Source organism: Schistocerca cancellata, chromosome 5 (genome assembly GCF_023864275.1).
Source record: "Schistocerca cancellata isolate TAMUIC-IGC-003103 chromosome 5, iqSchCanc2.1, whole genome shotgun sequence".
NCBI lineage: Eukaryota > Metazoa > Arthropoda > Insecta > Orthoptera > Acrididae > Schistocerca > Schistocerca cancellata.
In genome coordinates this window covers 308,378,719-308,391,639 of record NC_064630.1, presented here as the reverse complement: position 1 = coordinate 308,391,639, position 12,921 = coordinate 308,378,719, and the positions used below count along the sequence as shown (strand labels likewise).

At 44.9% G+C, this 12,921-nt stretch overlaps 1 protein-coding gene across 1 annotated transcript in view; it reads left to right on the top strand.

Annotated features, from left to right (window-relative positions):
• Positions 1-12,921, top strand: part of LOC126188143 (UDP-glucosyltransferase 2-like) — a 177,411-nt gene that overhangs the window by 135,733 nt on the left and 28,757 nt on the right. Inside the window, exons 3-4 of the mRNA XM_049929639.1 lie at positions 8,342-8,564; positions 8,723-8,942. Of these exons, the coding sequence (XP_049785596.1) occupies positions 8,342-8,564; positions 8,723-8,942 (443 nt within the window). The remainder of the gene's footprint in view (positions 1-8,341; positions 8,565-8,722; positions 8,943-12,921) is intronic.

The following is a 12,921-nucleotide window of genomic DNA, read 5'->3' as shown; positions in this document are numbered from 1 at the left end:
GTTGTGAGTTGGAATGTGACACTGTTGCAGTTGTTCCCATTGTTTGCCACTACTGAGTACTCTGTGATCTGTGTGTATTATGCATTTTTTATGAAAAAATCTTTAGCTGCCCTTTCAAACAGAAGTATTTCAGTAATGTGTTTCATCTCCTTGGGATTTAGATCCCTAAAAACTTATTATTTGTTATATAGTCTATAAATGTACCATCTATGTTTAATGCGGCATAGTTGTTTGCTCTTTATACTGAAGAGCATGGTGTTAATTTTCTTTTTGTTGAACGCCGATTTATTTCATACTGCCATATCGTACACATCCTGAGTGTAGCGTTAGCTTTCCCTAATAGGAGGCTGGTGTTTCATCAGTGACTCTGATGTTGCTATTATCAGAAAAGAGAACTTTTTCTGCTCGGAGATGCTGGAGATGCTGGCAATAATGAGGATTTTCTCTCAATCAGCCAATCACCATCTCAGTCTACTAAACGTAAACGGAATGAGGCTAAAGATTCCCAGCTGCACTTCTGTTACTCGTGGTATCACGTACTAAAGGTCAGTCCTTTGCTACAGTGTAAATCTGTTAATTCAGAAAGGTGTTGATGCAGTTCCCGGCACTGTGAAATCCTGCTCTTGTTCACGTAATGGCACTTGGCTTTTGGAGACAAATTGTGATTCTCGAGTCCAAAAACTACTTGCAGCTTGAGAAATCCAAACTTACCCTCTGATCAGGGCGTCACTGCAGTCCATCGTGTAATGAAAAAGGTTGAGGCAATCTTAATGCCTACATGCACTCTTCTTCTGACGTTTGATAGAGTATTGCTTTCATCAGAGACCAAAGCAGGCTATGAAGTTACGATGGTCTGAACGTACATTCGAAACCCGATGCGCTGCTACCAGTGTCAACATTACAACTACATTCGAATGTCCTGTCGAAACACGGCCAGATGTGTCACTTGTGGTAGGGATGCTCAGGAGGGTGATTGCCTGTCTCCTTCTCCCCGCTGTATCAACTGCAATGGCGATCATGTAGCCTCATCCCGAGAATGTCCCATGTATTTAGATGAGCGAGCCGTCCAGGATATCTGGGTGAAGTAAAAAGTGCCTTACCCTGTCACTTGAAAGTTGCTGGCTACTGGAAAGTCCTGTCTTTTATCATTTGGCACTTAACAGTACTGTTCCTCCTACACCTCACTCCACGAAGGACACAGACTTGGGACGTCAAATTCAGTTAGACGGTTGTAAAATCGCCCAGTGCCGCAGTAGCATCTCCTCCTCCTCCTCCTCCTCCTCCTCCTCCAGTTGTGCAACAAGCCACCGTATTTTCGCCTCCGGTGGCGAAATCACCTGTTACACAACTGGCAGGCCAGAAAGGACAGAAGGAATACATCTGCGGAGACATTTTACGCCCCTCCAGCGAACAAACATCTGAGTCTTCTGAAAACTGGAAAGGCTTAATGAAATTGAAAAAAGACAAATGGTCTTCCCCTTTGCGGAGTAGGAGATTTTCAAAGGTATCACCATGATACCATCATCTGGCCGACCTCCGTTTCACCACCGCGCACCGCCAATCGTTTTTCTGCCCTGAAATCTGCAGGCAGACCCATCGAGAATGCTGATACCTCTGCAGATATCATGGAACACGAGCCTCCAGACTGCGCCATGTAGCAATCCGTCTTCTAAGGCTGGCACTCGGTAGCTGCAGAAGTGACAACCCTACATTTCTGCCTTCTCCTGCCCCCCCCCCCCCTTTTTCCCTGTATTTGTTATCGGTTGCGTGCACAATGTCGTTGCATTCTTCGGGATAGCAAAAAGCTAGCTGGATTTCATGTACTAGATTTTTTAAGTTCAATTCCCTTCTCCATATTGTGGGTCAACCTCCGATGGCTCTCTGGGACCATGGTCCATTCCCCAGTTTCCAGCCTGACCATAGCGGATGATGTCATTGTGGACCCCATTGCAACCTCAAACAACGTGGGCCGCTCTTTTATGGAGATTTCGAGCTCTACCCACTATCACCCTTCCTTCCTCCATCGGAAACGATTGGAGGAGGCTCCGGTGATACCCTCCTCTCAGAATGGTGAAAGCTACAATGCCGGATTTACTAAGAGGGGGCTAGAGCATGCTCTAACTTCATCCCAATCTTCTGCCCCCAGGGCTGGACGATGCTCACATTCAGATGTTGCAGCACCTTCCTCTTGTGGGCAGGCATTTTCTCCTCCATGCATACAATCTCATCTGGATAGATGGCACGTTTCCAAGACGCTGGCATGAAGCCACTCCCGCACGCATACCTAAGCCCGGTAGTGCAAACACCTTCCTTTTAGCTACCACCCCATTTCACGCCGCAGCTGTGTTTACAATATGATGTAACGATTCATGCCTGGCTGTTCTGGTGGCTTGAGTCTCTCAGTTTACTAACCACTGCACAATATATATTCCAAGCGTGCCGTTCTGCAGTTGACCATCTCGTCACTTCAACCCATGTCATGAAAGGTTTTCTGCGGAAATCCCAGACTGTGGCCGTCTTTTTCGATTTGGAGAAAGCCTAAGATACCTACTGGAAGACTGGTATCCTCCGTACTATCTACGCGTGGGGCTTCCGTGGCTACATGCCCTGTTCCTTTACGAATTTTTAAAAGACCAAGTTTCCAAGGTCTGTGTGGGTTCTTCCTTGTCGGGCATCTTTATTCAGGAAATCAGGGTGCCTCAGGGCTGTGTCCTGAGCGTCGTCCTCTTTGCTAAGCCGTTAAACGTATGACATGTCTCCCTCCAGGCATTTGTGGCTCCTCCTTCGACGACGATTTTGCGATCTGTTGCAGTTCTCCACAGACTTGTCTCATTGAGCGGCGCCTTCAGCGATGTCTCGGTCGTCTTTATTCGTGGAGCATCGACAATGGCTTTCGCTCCACTAACAAAACCGTTTGCATGAAATTCTGGCTGTGCAACTGGATTCTTCCATTGTCTTATCTTGGGTATGTTGCTCTTCGGTTCGTTGAAACTACGAAATTCCTCGGGCTCGTGCATGATAGTAAAGTTTCTGCGTCCTCTCTATCTCTTACCTGGCCGCCCGCGGTACCCGGTCCCTCTGTGTTCCAAATCAGCGGTACTTCCGAAGGAGCGGATCAGACCACCCTCCTAGCGTTTGTACCAGTCCCTCGTCCATTAGAAATTACACAATTGGTGTTTCGTTTATGCATCTGCACGTCCTTGCATCTTACGCCGTCTAAATACTATCCACCATCGTGGAATCCGTTTGGCCACTGGTGCATTTTACATTTGCTCAGTTCAGTCTCTACGCATAAGCTGCCGAACACCCACTGTCATACAGACGTGATGTTCTACTCAGCAGTAGCCATGCCGTTTGCCTTCTATGCCCGGCCACCGAGCCTGTGTGTCCTCCTTCGACGACTCCTTTGACCGCGAGTATGGGGTGCGTCTCTTCTGTTACCTCCTAGAATTCTCTTTCGACTATTGCTGCGGCAGCTTAACTCTACGCTACCTGCCACTTTCCCGGTGGGTGTGAATCCTTCACCACCTTGGCTTCGTGCAGCGGCCCCTAAACATCTACATCTACATCTACATTTATACTCCGCAAGCCACCCAACGGTGTGTGGCGGAGGGCACTTTACGTGCCACTGTCATTATCTCCCTTTCCTGTTCCAGTCGCGTATGGTTCGCGGGAAGAACGACTGTCTGAAAGCCTCTGTGCGCGCTCTAATCTCTCTAATTTTACATTCGTGATCTCCTCGGGAGGTATAAGTAGGGGGAAGCAATATATTCGATACCTCATCCAGAAACGCACCCTCTCGAAACCTGGCGAGCAAGCTACACCGCGATGCAGAGCGCCTCTCTTGCAGAGTCTGCCACTTGAGTTTGTTAAACATCTCCGTAACGCTATCACGGTTACCAAATAACCCTGTGACGAAATGCGCCGCTCTTCTTTGGATCTTCTCTATCTCCTCCGTCAACCCGATCTGGTACGGATCCCACACTGATGAGCAATACTCAAGTATAGGTCGAACGAGTGTTCTGTAAGCCACCTCCTTTGTTGATGGACTACATTTTCTAAGGACTCTCCCAATGAATCTCAACCTGGTACCCGCCTTACCAACAATTAATTTTATATGATCATTCCACTTCAAATCGTTCCGCACGCATACTCCCAGATATTTTACAGAAGTAACTGCTACCAGTGTTTGTTCCGCTATCATATAGTCATACAATAAAGGATCCTTCTTTCTATGTATTCGCAATACATTACATTTGTCTACATTAAGGGTCAGTTGCCACTCCCTGCACCAAGTGCCTATCCGCTGCAGATCTTCCTGCATTTCGCTACAATTTTCTAATGCTGCAACTTCTCTGTATACTACAGCATCATCCGCGAAAAGCCGCATGGAACTTCCGACACTATCTACTAGGTCATTTATATATATTGTGAAAAGCAATGGTCCCATAACACTCCCCTGTGGCACGCCAGAGATTACTTTAATGTCTGTAGACGTCTCTCCGTTGATAACAACATGCTGTGTTCTGTTTGCTAAAAACTCTTCAATCCAGCCACACAGCTGGTCTGATATTCCGTAGGCTCTTACTTTATCAGGCGACAGTGCGGAGCTGTATCGAACGCCTTCCGGAAGTCAAGAAAAATAGCATCTACCTGGGAGCCTGTATCTAATATTTTCTGGGTCTCATGAACAAATAAAGCGAGTTGGGTTTCACACGATCGCTGTTTCCGGAATCCATGTTGATTCCTACATAGTAGATTCTGAGTTTCCAAAAACGACATGATACTCGAGCAAAAGACATGTTCTAAAATTCTACAACAGATCGACGTCAGAGATATAGGTCTATAGTTTTGCGCATCTGCTCGACGACCCTTCTTGAAGACTGGGACTACCTGTGCTCTTTTCCAATCATTTGGAACCTTCTGTTCCTCTAGAGACTTGCGGTACACGGCTGTTAGAAGGGGGGCAAGTTCTTTCGCGTACTCTGTGTAGAATCGAATTGGTATCCCGTCAGGTCCAGTGGACTTTCCTCTGTTGAGTGATTCCAGTTGCTTTTCTATTCCTTGGACACTTATTTCAATGTCAGCCATTTTTTCGTTGGTGCGAGGATTTAGAGAAGGAACTGCAGTGCGGTCTTCCTCTGTGAAACAGCTTTGGAAAAAGGTGTTTAGTATTTCAGCTTTACGCTTGTCATCCTCTGTTTCAATGCCATCATCATCCCGGAGTGTCTGAACATGATGTTTCGAGCCACTTACTGATTTAACGTAAGACCAGAACTTCCTAGGATTTTCTGTCAAGTCGGTACATAGAATTTTACTTTCGAATTCACTGAACGCTTCACGCATAGCCCTCCTTACGCTAACTTTGACATCGTTTAGCTTCTGTTTGTCTGAGAGGTTTTGGCTGCGTTTAAACTTGGAGTGAAGCTCTCTTTGCTTTCGCAGTAGTTTCCTAACTTTGTTGTTGTACCACGGTGGGTTTTTCCCGTCCCTCACAGTTTTACTCGGCACGTACCTGTCTAAAACGCATTTTACGATTGCCTTGAACTTTTTCCATAAACACTCAACATTGTCAGTGTCGGAACAGAAATTTTCGTTTTGAACTGTTAGGTAGTCTGAAATCTGCCTTCTATTACTCTTGCTAAACAGATAAACCTTCCTCCCTTTTTTTATATTCCTATTAACTTCCATATTCAGGGATGCTGCAACGGCCTTATGATCACTGATTCCCTGTTCTGCACTTACAGAGTCGAAAAGTTCGGGTCTGTTTGTTATCAGTAGGTCCAAGATGTTATCTCCACGAGTCGGTTCTCTGTTTAATTGCTCGAGGTAATTTTCGGATAGTGCACTCAGTATAATGTCACTCGATGCTCTGTCCCTACCACCCGTCCTAAACATCTGAGTGTCCCAGTCTATATCTGGTAAATTGAAATCTCCACCTAAGACCATAACGTGCTGAGAAAATTTATGTGAAATGTATTCCAAATTTTCACTCAGTTGTTCTGCCACTAATGCTGCTGAATCGGGGGGTCGGTAAAAAGAGCCAATTATTAACCTAGCTCGGTTGTTGAGTGTAACCTCCACCCATAATAATTCACAGGAACTATCCACTTCTACTTCACTACAGGATAAACTACTACTAACAGCGACGAACACTCCACCACCGGTTGCATGCAATCTATCCTTTCTAAACACCGTTTGTGCCTTTGTAAAAATTTCGGCAGAATTTATCTCTGGCTTCAGCCAGCTTTCTGTACCTATAACGATTTCAGCTTCAGTGCTTTCTATCAGCGCCTGAAGTTCCGGTACTTTATCAACGCAGCTTCGACAGTTTACAATTACAATACCGATTGCTGCTTGGTCCCCGCATGTCCTGACTTTGCCCCGCACCCGTTGAGGCTGTTGTCCTTTCTGCACTTGCCCGAGGCCATCTAACCTAAAAAACCGCCCAGCCCACGCCACACAACCCCTGCTACCCGTGTAGCTGCTTGTTGCGTGTAGTGGACTCCTGACCTATCCAGCGGAACCCGAAACCCCACCACCCTATGGCGCAAGTCGAGGAATCTGCAGCCCACATGGTCGCAGAACCGTCTCAGCCTCTGATTCAGACCCTCCACTCGGCTCTGTACCAAAGGTCCGCAGTCAGTCCTGTCAACGATGCTGCAGATGGTGAGCTCTGCTTTCATCCCGCTAGCGAGACTGGCAGTCTTCACCAAATCAGATAGCCGCCGGAAGCCAGAGAGGATTTCCTCTGATCCATAGCGACACACATCATTGGTGCCGACATGAGCGACCACCTGCAAATGGGTGCACCCTGTACCCTTCATGGCATCCGGAAGGACCCTTTCCACATCTGGAATGACTCCCCCCGGTATGCACACGGAGTGCACTTTGGTTTTCTTCCCCTCCCTTGCTGCCATATCCCTAAGGGGCCCCATTACGCGCCTGACGTTGGAGCTCCCAACTACCAGTAAGCCCACCCTCTGCGACTGCCCGGATCTTGCAGACTGAGGGGCAACCTCTGGAACAGGACAAGCAGCCATGTCAGGCTGAAGATCAGTATCAGCCTGAGACAGAGCCTGAAACCTGTTCGTCAGACAAACTGGAGAGGCCTTCCGTTCAGCCCTCCGGAATGTCTTTCGCCCCCTGCCACACCTTGAGACAACCTCCCACTCTACCACAGGTGAGGGATCAGCCTCAATGCGGGCAGTATCCCGGGCAACCACAGTCGTAGTCCGATCGGGGGATGCGTGGGACGAGCTGGCCGTCCCCGACAAACCCCCATCCGGACCCCCACAGTGATGCCCATTGGCAACAGCCTCAAGCTGTGTGACCGAAGCCAACACTGCCTGAAGCTGGGAGCGAAGGGATGCCAACTCAGCCTGCATCCGAACACAGCAGTTGCAGTCCCTATCCATGCTAAAAACTGTTGTGCAAAGAACGTCTGAACTAATCTACAGAGAGCACAAACAAAACGACACAAAATTGAAACGGTTATTAAAATACAAGATTGCCTAGTAAATGCAGTAATGCTGCCACTTGTGCACTGCTGACACACTGCTCGGCGGCGGAAGGAGACTACGCGATTTTACACTATTCAGGTACTAAAACGCGATGCTGCAACTCTCAAATACTATAATACGCCCGAAATTTATGAATTAAACAATGCAAGTACCAAACACGCAAAGAAATTAAGAATTAAACTATGTAACAAATGAGTGAGCTAGGAGTATACGACTTGCTGCTGCAGCTGCTTATCCAACGGCGGCAGGGAGCACACTGACTGTGACCAACCGACACTGGCCGTTCAAAACAAAAACAGATGACAGACGACTACGCGAATTTACACTATTCAGGTACTAAAACGCGATGCTACAACTCTCAAATACTATAATACGCCCGAAATTTATGAATTAAACAATGCAAGTACGAAAAACACGCAAAGAAATTAAGAATTAAACTATGTAACAAATGAGTGAGCTAGGAGTATACGACTTGCTGCTGCAGCTACTTATCCAACGGCGGCAGGGAGCACACTGACTGTGACCAACCGACACTGGCCGTTCAAAACAAAAACAGATGACAGACGACTACGCGAATTTACACTATTCAGGTACTAAAACGCGATGCTACAACTCTCAAATACTATAATACGCCCGAAATTTATGAATTAAACAATGCAAGTACGAAAAACACGCAAAGAAATTAAGAATTAAACTATGTAAAAACATCAGTTTGGCATTAACACCATTGTTTTATATCTGTAACATATGTAACAATTGTTCCTCCATACGCTAGATAATCATATACTCATTATTTTTTGCATTTTAATTTCCACCAGGACATCCAAAAGTTCATGGACGAAGCAGAACACGGAGTAATATTCTTCACGTTCGGGTCTGTACTGCAGGCCCGGGATTTGTCTGATGAGAAACGAAGTGCAATACTAGAAGCGTTTGCAGAGCTTCCCCAACGCGTTATTTGGAAATGGGAGGCTGAAAATCTTCCAGGGCAGCCCCCTAACCTGTTAGTACGCAAGTGGCTGCCTCAGTATGAAATACTGAGTAAGTAAACACTTCAACATTGGTGAGAACATCTGGAAGCTCTTCACTGAAGTTTGCTTGAGTGTGGATTTTTGATTTTTCTGTTTTCTAGCACAGTGAACCGTTGCCTTTTTAAAATGTCATCTTAAAATACTGCTTGATTTTGTTGTTCTTCACAGGCCATCCTAAGATGCGAGTGTTCATTACGCATGGTGGATTGATGGGAACCACCGAGGCAGTCTACAATGGTGTGCCATTGTTGGGAATACCTTTGTTTGGCGACCAGTTTCATAATATTAAAATGGCTGTCAGGCGAGGCGTTGCTATACTTCTACCATTCCCAGAAATGACGAAGAACACACTGCTAGAATCCTTGCGCACTCTGCTTAATGACGTTGGGTAAGTACCACATAATAAAATTATCTTACAGCGCCATTACGTTTTTCGTGATTGATTTGATGTATTAAATCTTCTCGATAAACTTCGCGCATTAAATCTGTACAAAACTCAGTGTTCTGGAATGTAGCCACCATTGTCTTAGCCAGGAAATCTACCAGTTCCCAGAGACGTCGGAATTCTGCAGATACAAATGACTGTGGGACCAGAGATTGCATCGGCGCCTCCGACGCTATGTCGTCAGCAACTTCATTGTTCGCATTACGATATAGAATGTGAATTATTCTCTTCTGCAGTCTGTCAATATCACGGCCCCACTCCCACATATTAGAGAGTCAAATCTTCAATGTTGGTGACGCACGTTCTGTTTTCCACTGTCACTCTGATGTCTGAGTCGTAGTAATTTTAGGTCTCAGCCCAGACCGATTTTGTGGTTAAAATGGGTAATACCAGTAAAATATAAATTGTTTATATAAGCCTGCTCAGGTAGGTAATGCAAGACTAAAGCTCTGGATTTCAAAGCCATTTTGTACTCTGTATCTGGATCTTTATGGATATTTTATGTACTTTCCTTCTAATTTCTTCAATTTCACATATCAACTTGTAAAGATTAAACTTTAAAAATATAGCAAGGCATACTCACCACTCTCTGGTGTGGAAAACTTGTCCATTATTTACAGTTCTATGTGGATTTAAAATAATAGTGTAGTCCATATTGATCAGGAATAATAGTGCATGCAGTACGAAATTAGTTGTAAACACACACTTCGCTTGGCAAATAAGCCCTCATAGTTGCCTACTGAGGGCCATCCAAGCTGCAGTGTGTCTGAAATATTCTAGATCAAAGCTACACACACACACACACACACACACACACACACACACACACACACACACACAGAGAGAGAGAGAGAGAGAGAGAGAGAGAGAGAGAGAGAGAGAGAGAGAGAGAGCGCCAGTACCTCGTCTCCTACCTTCTCATTCTGAGAGCATAATCTGTTGGTGTGTCTATTCGCGCCACACACTATCATTTAAATGCTGAAAGATTTGATAACTGTGGCAAGTGTTTCCTGGCAGTGATTCATAAAACCCTTTTAGTTTCCTTCAACAATCCTGACATCCATTCATATGAATGGAACCATAATCTAGCCACATGACATGTGTACCTAATTGTCGTTCCTTCTTGTCAAATGATAGCGGTTTGTGTGTGTTACGAAATACAAAGCAATATTTGTGTTTATTTCCTCTTATTCATAATTCGCGAGCGCTTGGTCCAGGAGCAACATCGCTACCTTTTGGTTCCCACCACTAATTAATTTGTTTGGTCGGCTCTATCACCTCTCATCTTTCATTTCTTGTTAACTCGGTGCATTTCGTTGGCTCACTGAATCTACACTACCTGTTACAAAGTTGTACGTTATTAAAGTATGCTGAAACATTCCTCCAGTGACATCGAAACGCTGCAATAGATCTGGACGTATACAACATCTTAACTGCCATGGCTTCGGGACACGTACCACGTTCGCTGAAGCAAATCAACTATAAAAACGCGAAAGAGGACTACTTCGTCGACTTGTTTGGCTTCCGCTACTTTGAACCGCAACTAGAAATTATTCTGCTTGTACGTAGTAATACTAAGTTCTGGGTTCTTTACTTTTCGCTGAAGGTTTCGTTTCGAAAAATGTACTGAATGAATGGAAATATTTCATTATGTCAGAACAGCAGTTGCCAGTTAGTGAGCTCTCATTCTTTCTCGGCGTGGCTAATGGTGTGCTTTCAAGTATACAGTCGAGCCGTTGGTTCAGTTTTTTCTTTCAATAAACATCTTGGCTGTACATCAGAAAGCATGCTATAAACAGGACGCAGTTAACAGGGGTGAGATACATATTTTTGAAGCACATCGCTGGAATTACCCAAACATCCAACGTCTGATGAATTAAAAAGGGGACCACGCAGCACTCGTATTTTTTGTAATATTTTTTGTTTATGGTTCGTGACGTTCAGAATTCAGATATACCTCTCCTAAAAACAGTTAGATGCTACTCTCAAAAATTCTCTAAAAAAACGACTTCGAAGTTTCCCATCTATGTTTAATAAGCTAAAATAAAGTACACTGTTTTCGACGAGCAGTGTTGTTCCTTGCTGAGTGCTCGCTGGCTGTGTAGGCGACCTGTGTTTGATTCCCGGTGGAATCATATTTTAAATAAAGGCGCATGTTCTACGAACATGTCCGTGAATGGTAGAATCAATAAAGCGCAGGAGACATGATCGCTAGATAGTCTCGTTTCGTTCATTGTTTTCGTTTTTTCCGTTTAGTTCGAATACCCAAGTCATTTAAATATAAAATTCATCAAATACATGCTAATTAACACACACTTGAAAATATACATATTCTTATTTCTAATCACATACTGCACACTAACATCCAGTTTTCATTGCAAACAAAAGTTCTTAATTACAGATTTTTTTAGAAAATGTTAATAAAGATAGTAAAATTTTAAAGAATTACGTAAAATTTTTGTCTGTCATTTAGTACTCATTTTTATGCTTAACGTAAATGCTCATAGAAAATACATCTTTGTTTAAAAATTTGATTCCGCCACAATTTGTACCCATAGCCCCCACGCGTCTAGAAAGTTACCACATCGCCACGCTGTTTGTCGGCGAATTTTCAAAGTCGATTTTGTCGAGTGCTTTAGAGTGGAATCTAACTGCTTTGGGATAGGTATATTTGAGTTCCTAACTGCACGTTTCATACATATAAAAAATTAGAAAAAAGAATTGCCCTGTGGTCCCCTTGTAAGTGGAGACACCGTGAGAAAGTGCTACTCATATGCATATGCAGCTATATATTCTTCACTTCTCCATTAGTTACTAATAAGCTCAGTCCCTTAAAAGATGATAATGGTAGTTTGGAGTACTGTAGATACCTCCCTCCCTCTATTTCGCTTACGCCTCTACCTCAGCCTAGCTCTAGACACCAAATACCAGATAGGTGCTTATTATGAATTGATATATACAAATGTAAAAATACGCAAATACATGATAGAGAGATACTATCCTTACTATTGTAAAATCGTCGGCTTCCCATGTAACGCTAAGTACTCGAAATAGTGAAAGAGCGACTCACCCCACTACCTGCTAAAGTGAAAGATCAAATTTTATCTTCTCAATTCGTATATTACGAACGTTAACGATACTTGTTTCTCTCACTCTTCAGGTAGACCTTGGGCAGTCTGCCAGCTCCTTGACATTGTTTACGTTTACTTGGTTGCGTAACGTGCAGTTATTTTCCAAGTCTATGCTTCAGATTTTCCAGCGATACGCTTTCTGATGACTTCCATCTTCTCGTCTGCTCGCTTAGTAATGAACTACCACCAGGATGTTCCTGTTTCTTTCTCTCTTTCTCTCTCTCTCTCTCTCTCTCTCTCTCTCTCTCTCTCTCTCTCTCCCTCTCCCTCCTTCCCCTCCCCGCCCTTTCCCACCACCCCACCCCTGCGGGCCCGGGGGTTCACAATAGGCCCGAGGGGCCTGCCTGTTATAAGAGGCGACTAAAAGGAGTTTCTCACGTATCGGCCTTTATGTGATGCTCTCCTGTCGTGTTTGACCTTCATTTTTCCAAATGTTCCCAAAGAGCGAGCCAATTGGGGAAGAGTGCCTTACATGGCGCATCGTGTACATCACGCGCTGAGACCTCTCGCATACTTCGTCTACGTGTTTCTGCACTTCCGCTCATTCTCTAGCAGTTAGGGGCGAGATGACCCTCCTGGGTACGTTTTCCTCCATCCTCTGTGCATTATCGCTTTCTGCTCTGTCGACGATATTGGACTTCTTAGCCCGTCTGCGCCTGATATCCAGCACAGTAGCCAGTCCAGTGTGGTGCGGCCATCATGTACCGTGTTGGTTGTAGCCCCCTGACCACACAGGGATTGCTCTGCTGATGCCTGCGCCGTTAACTCCCCACGTACACCAGGGAGTAGAA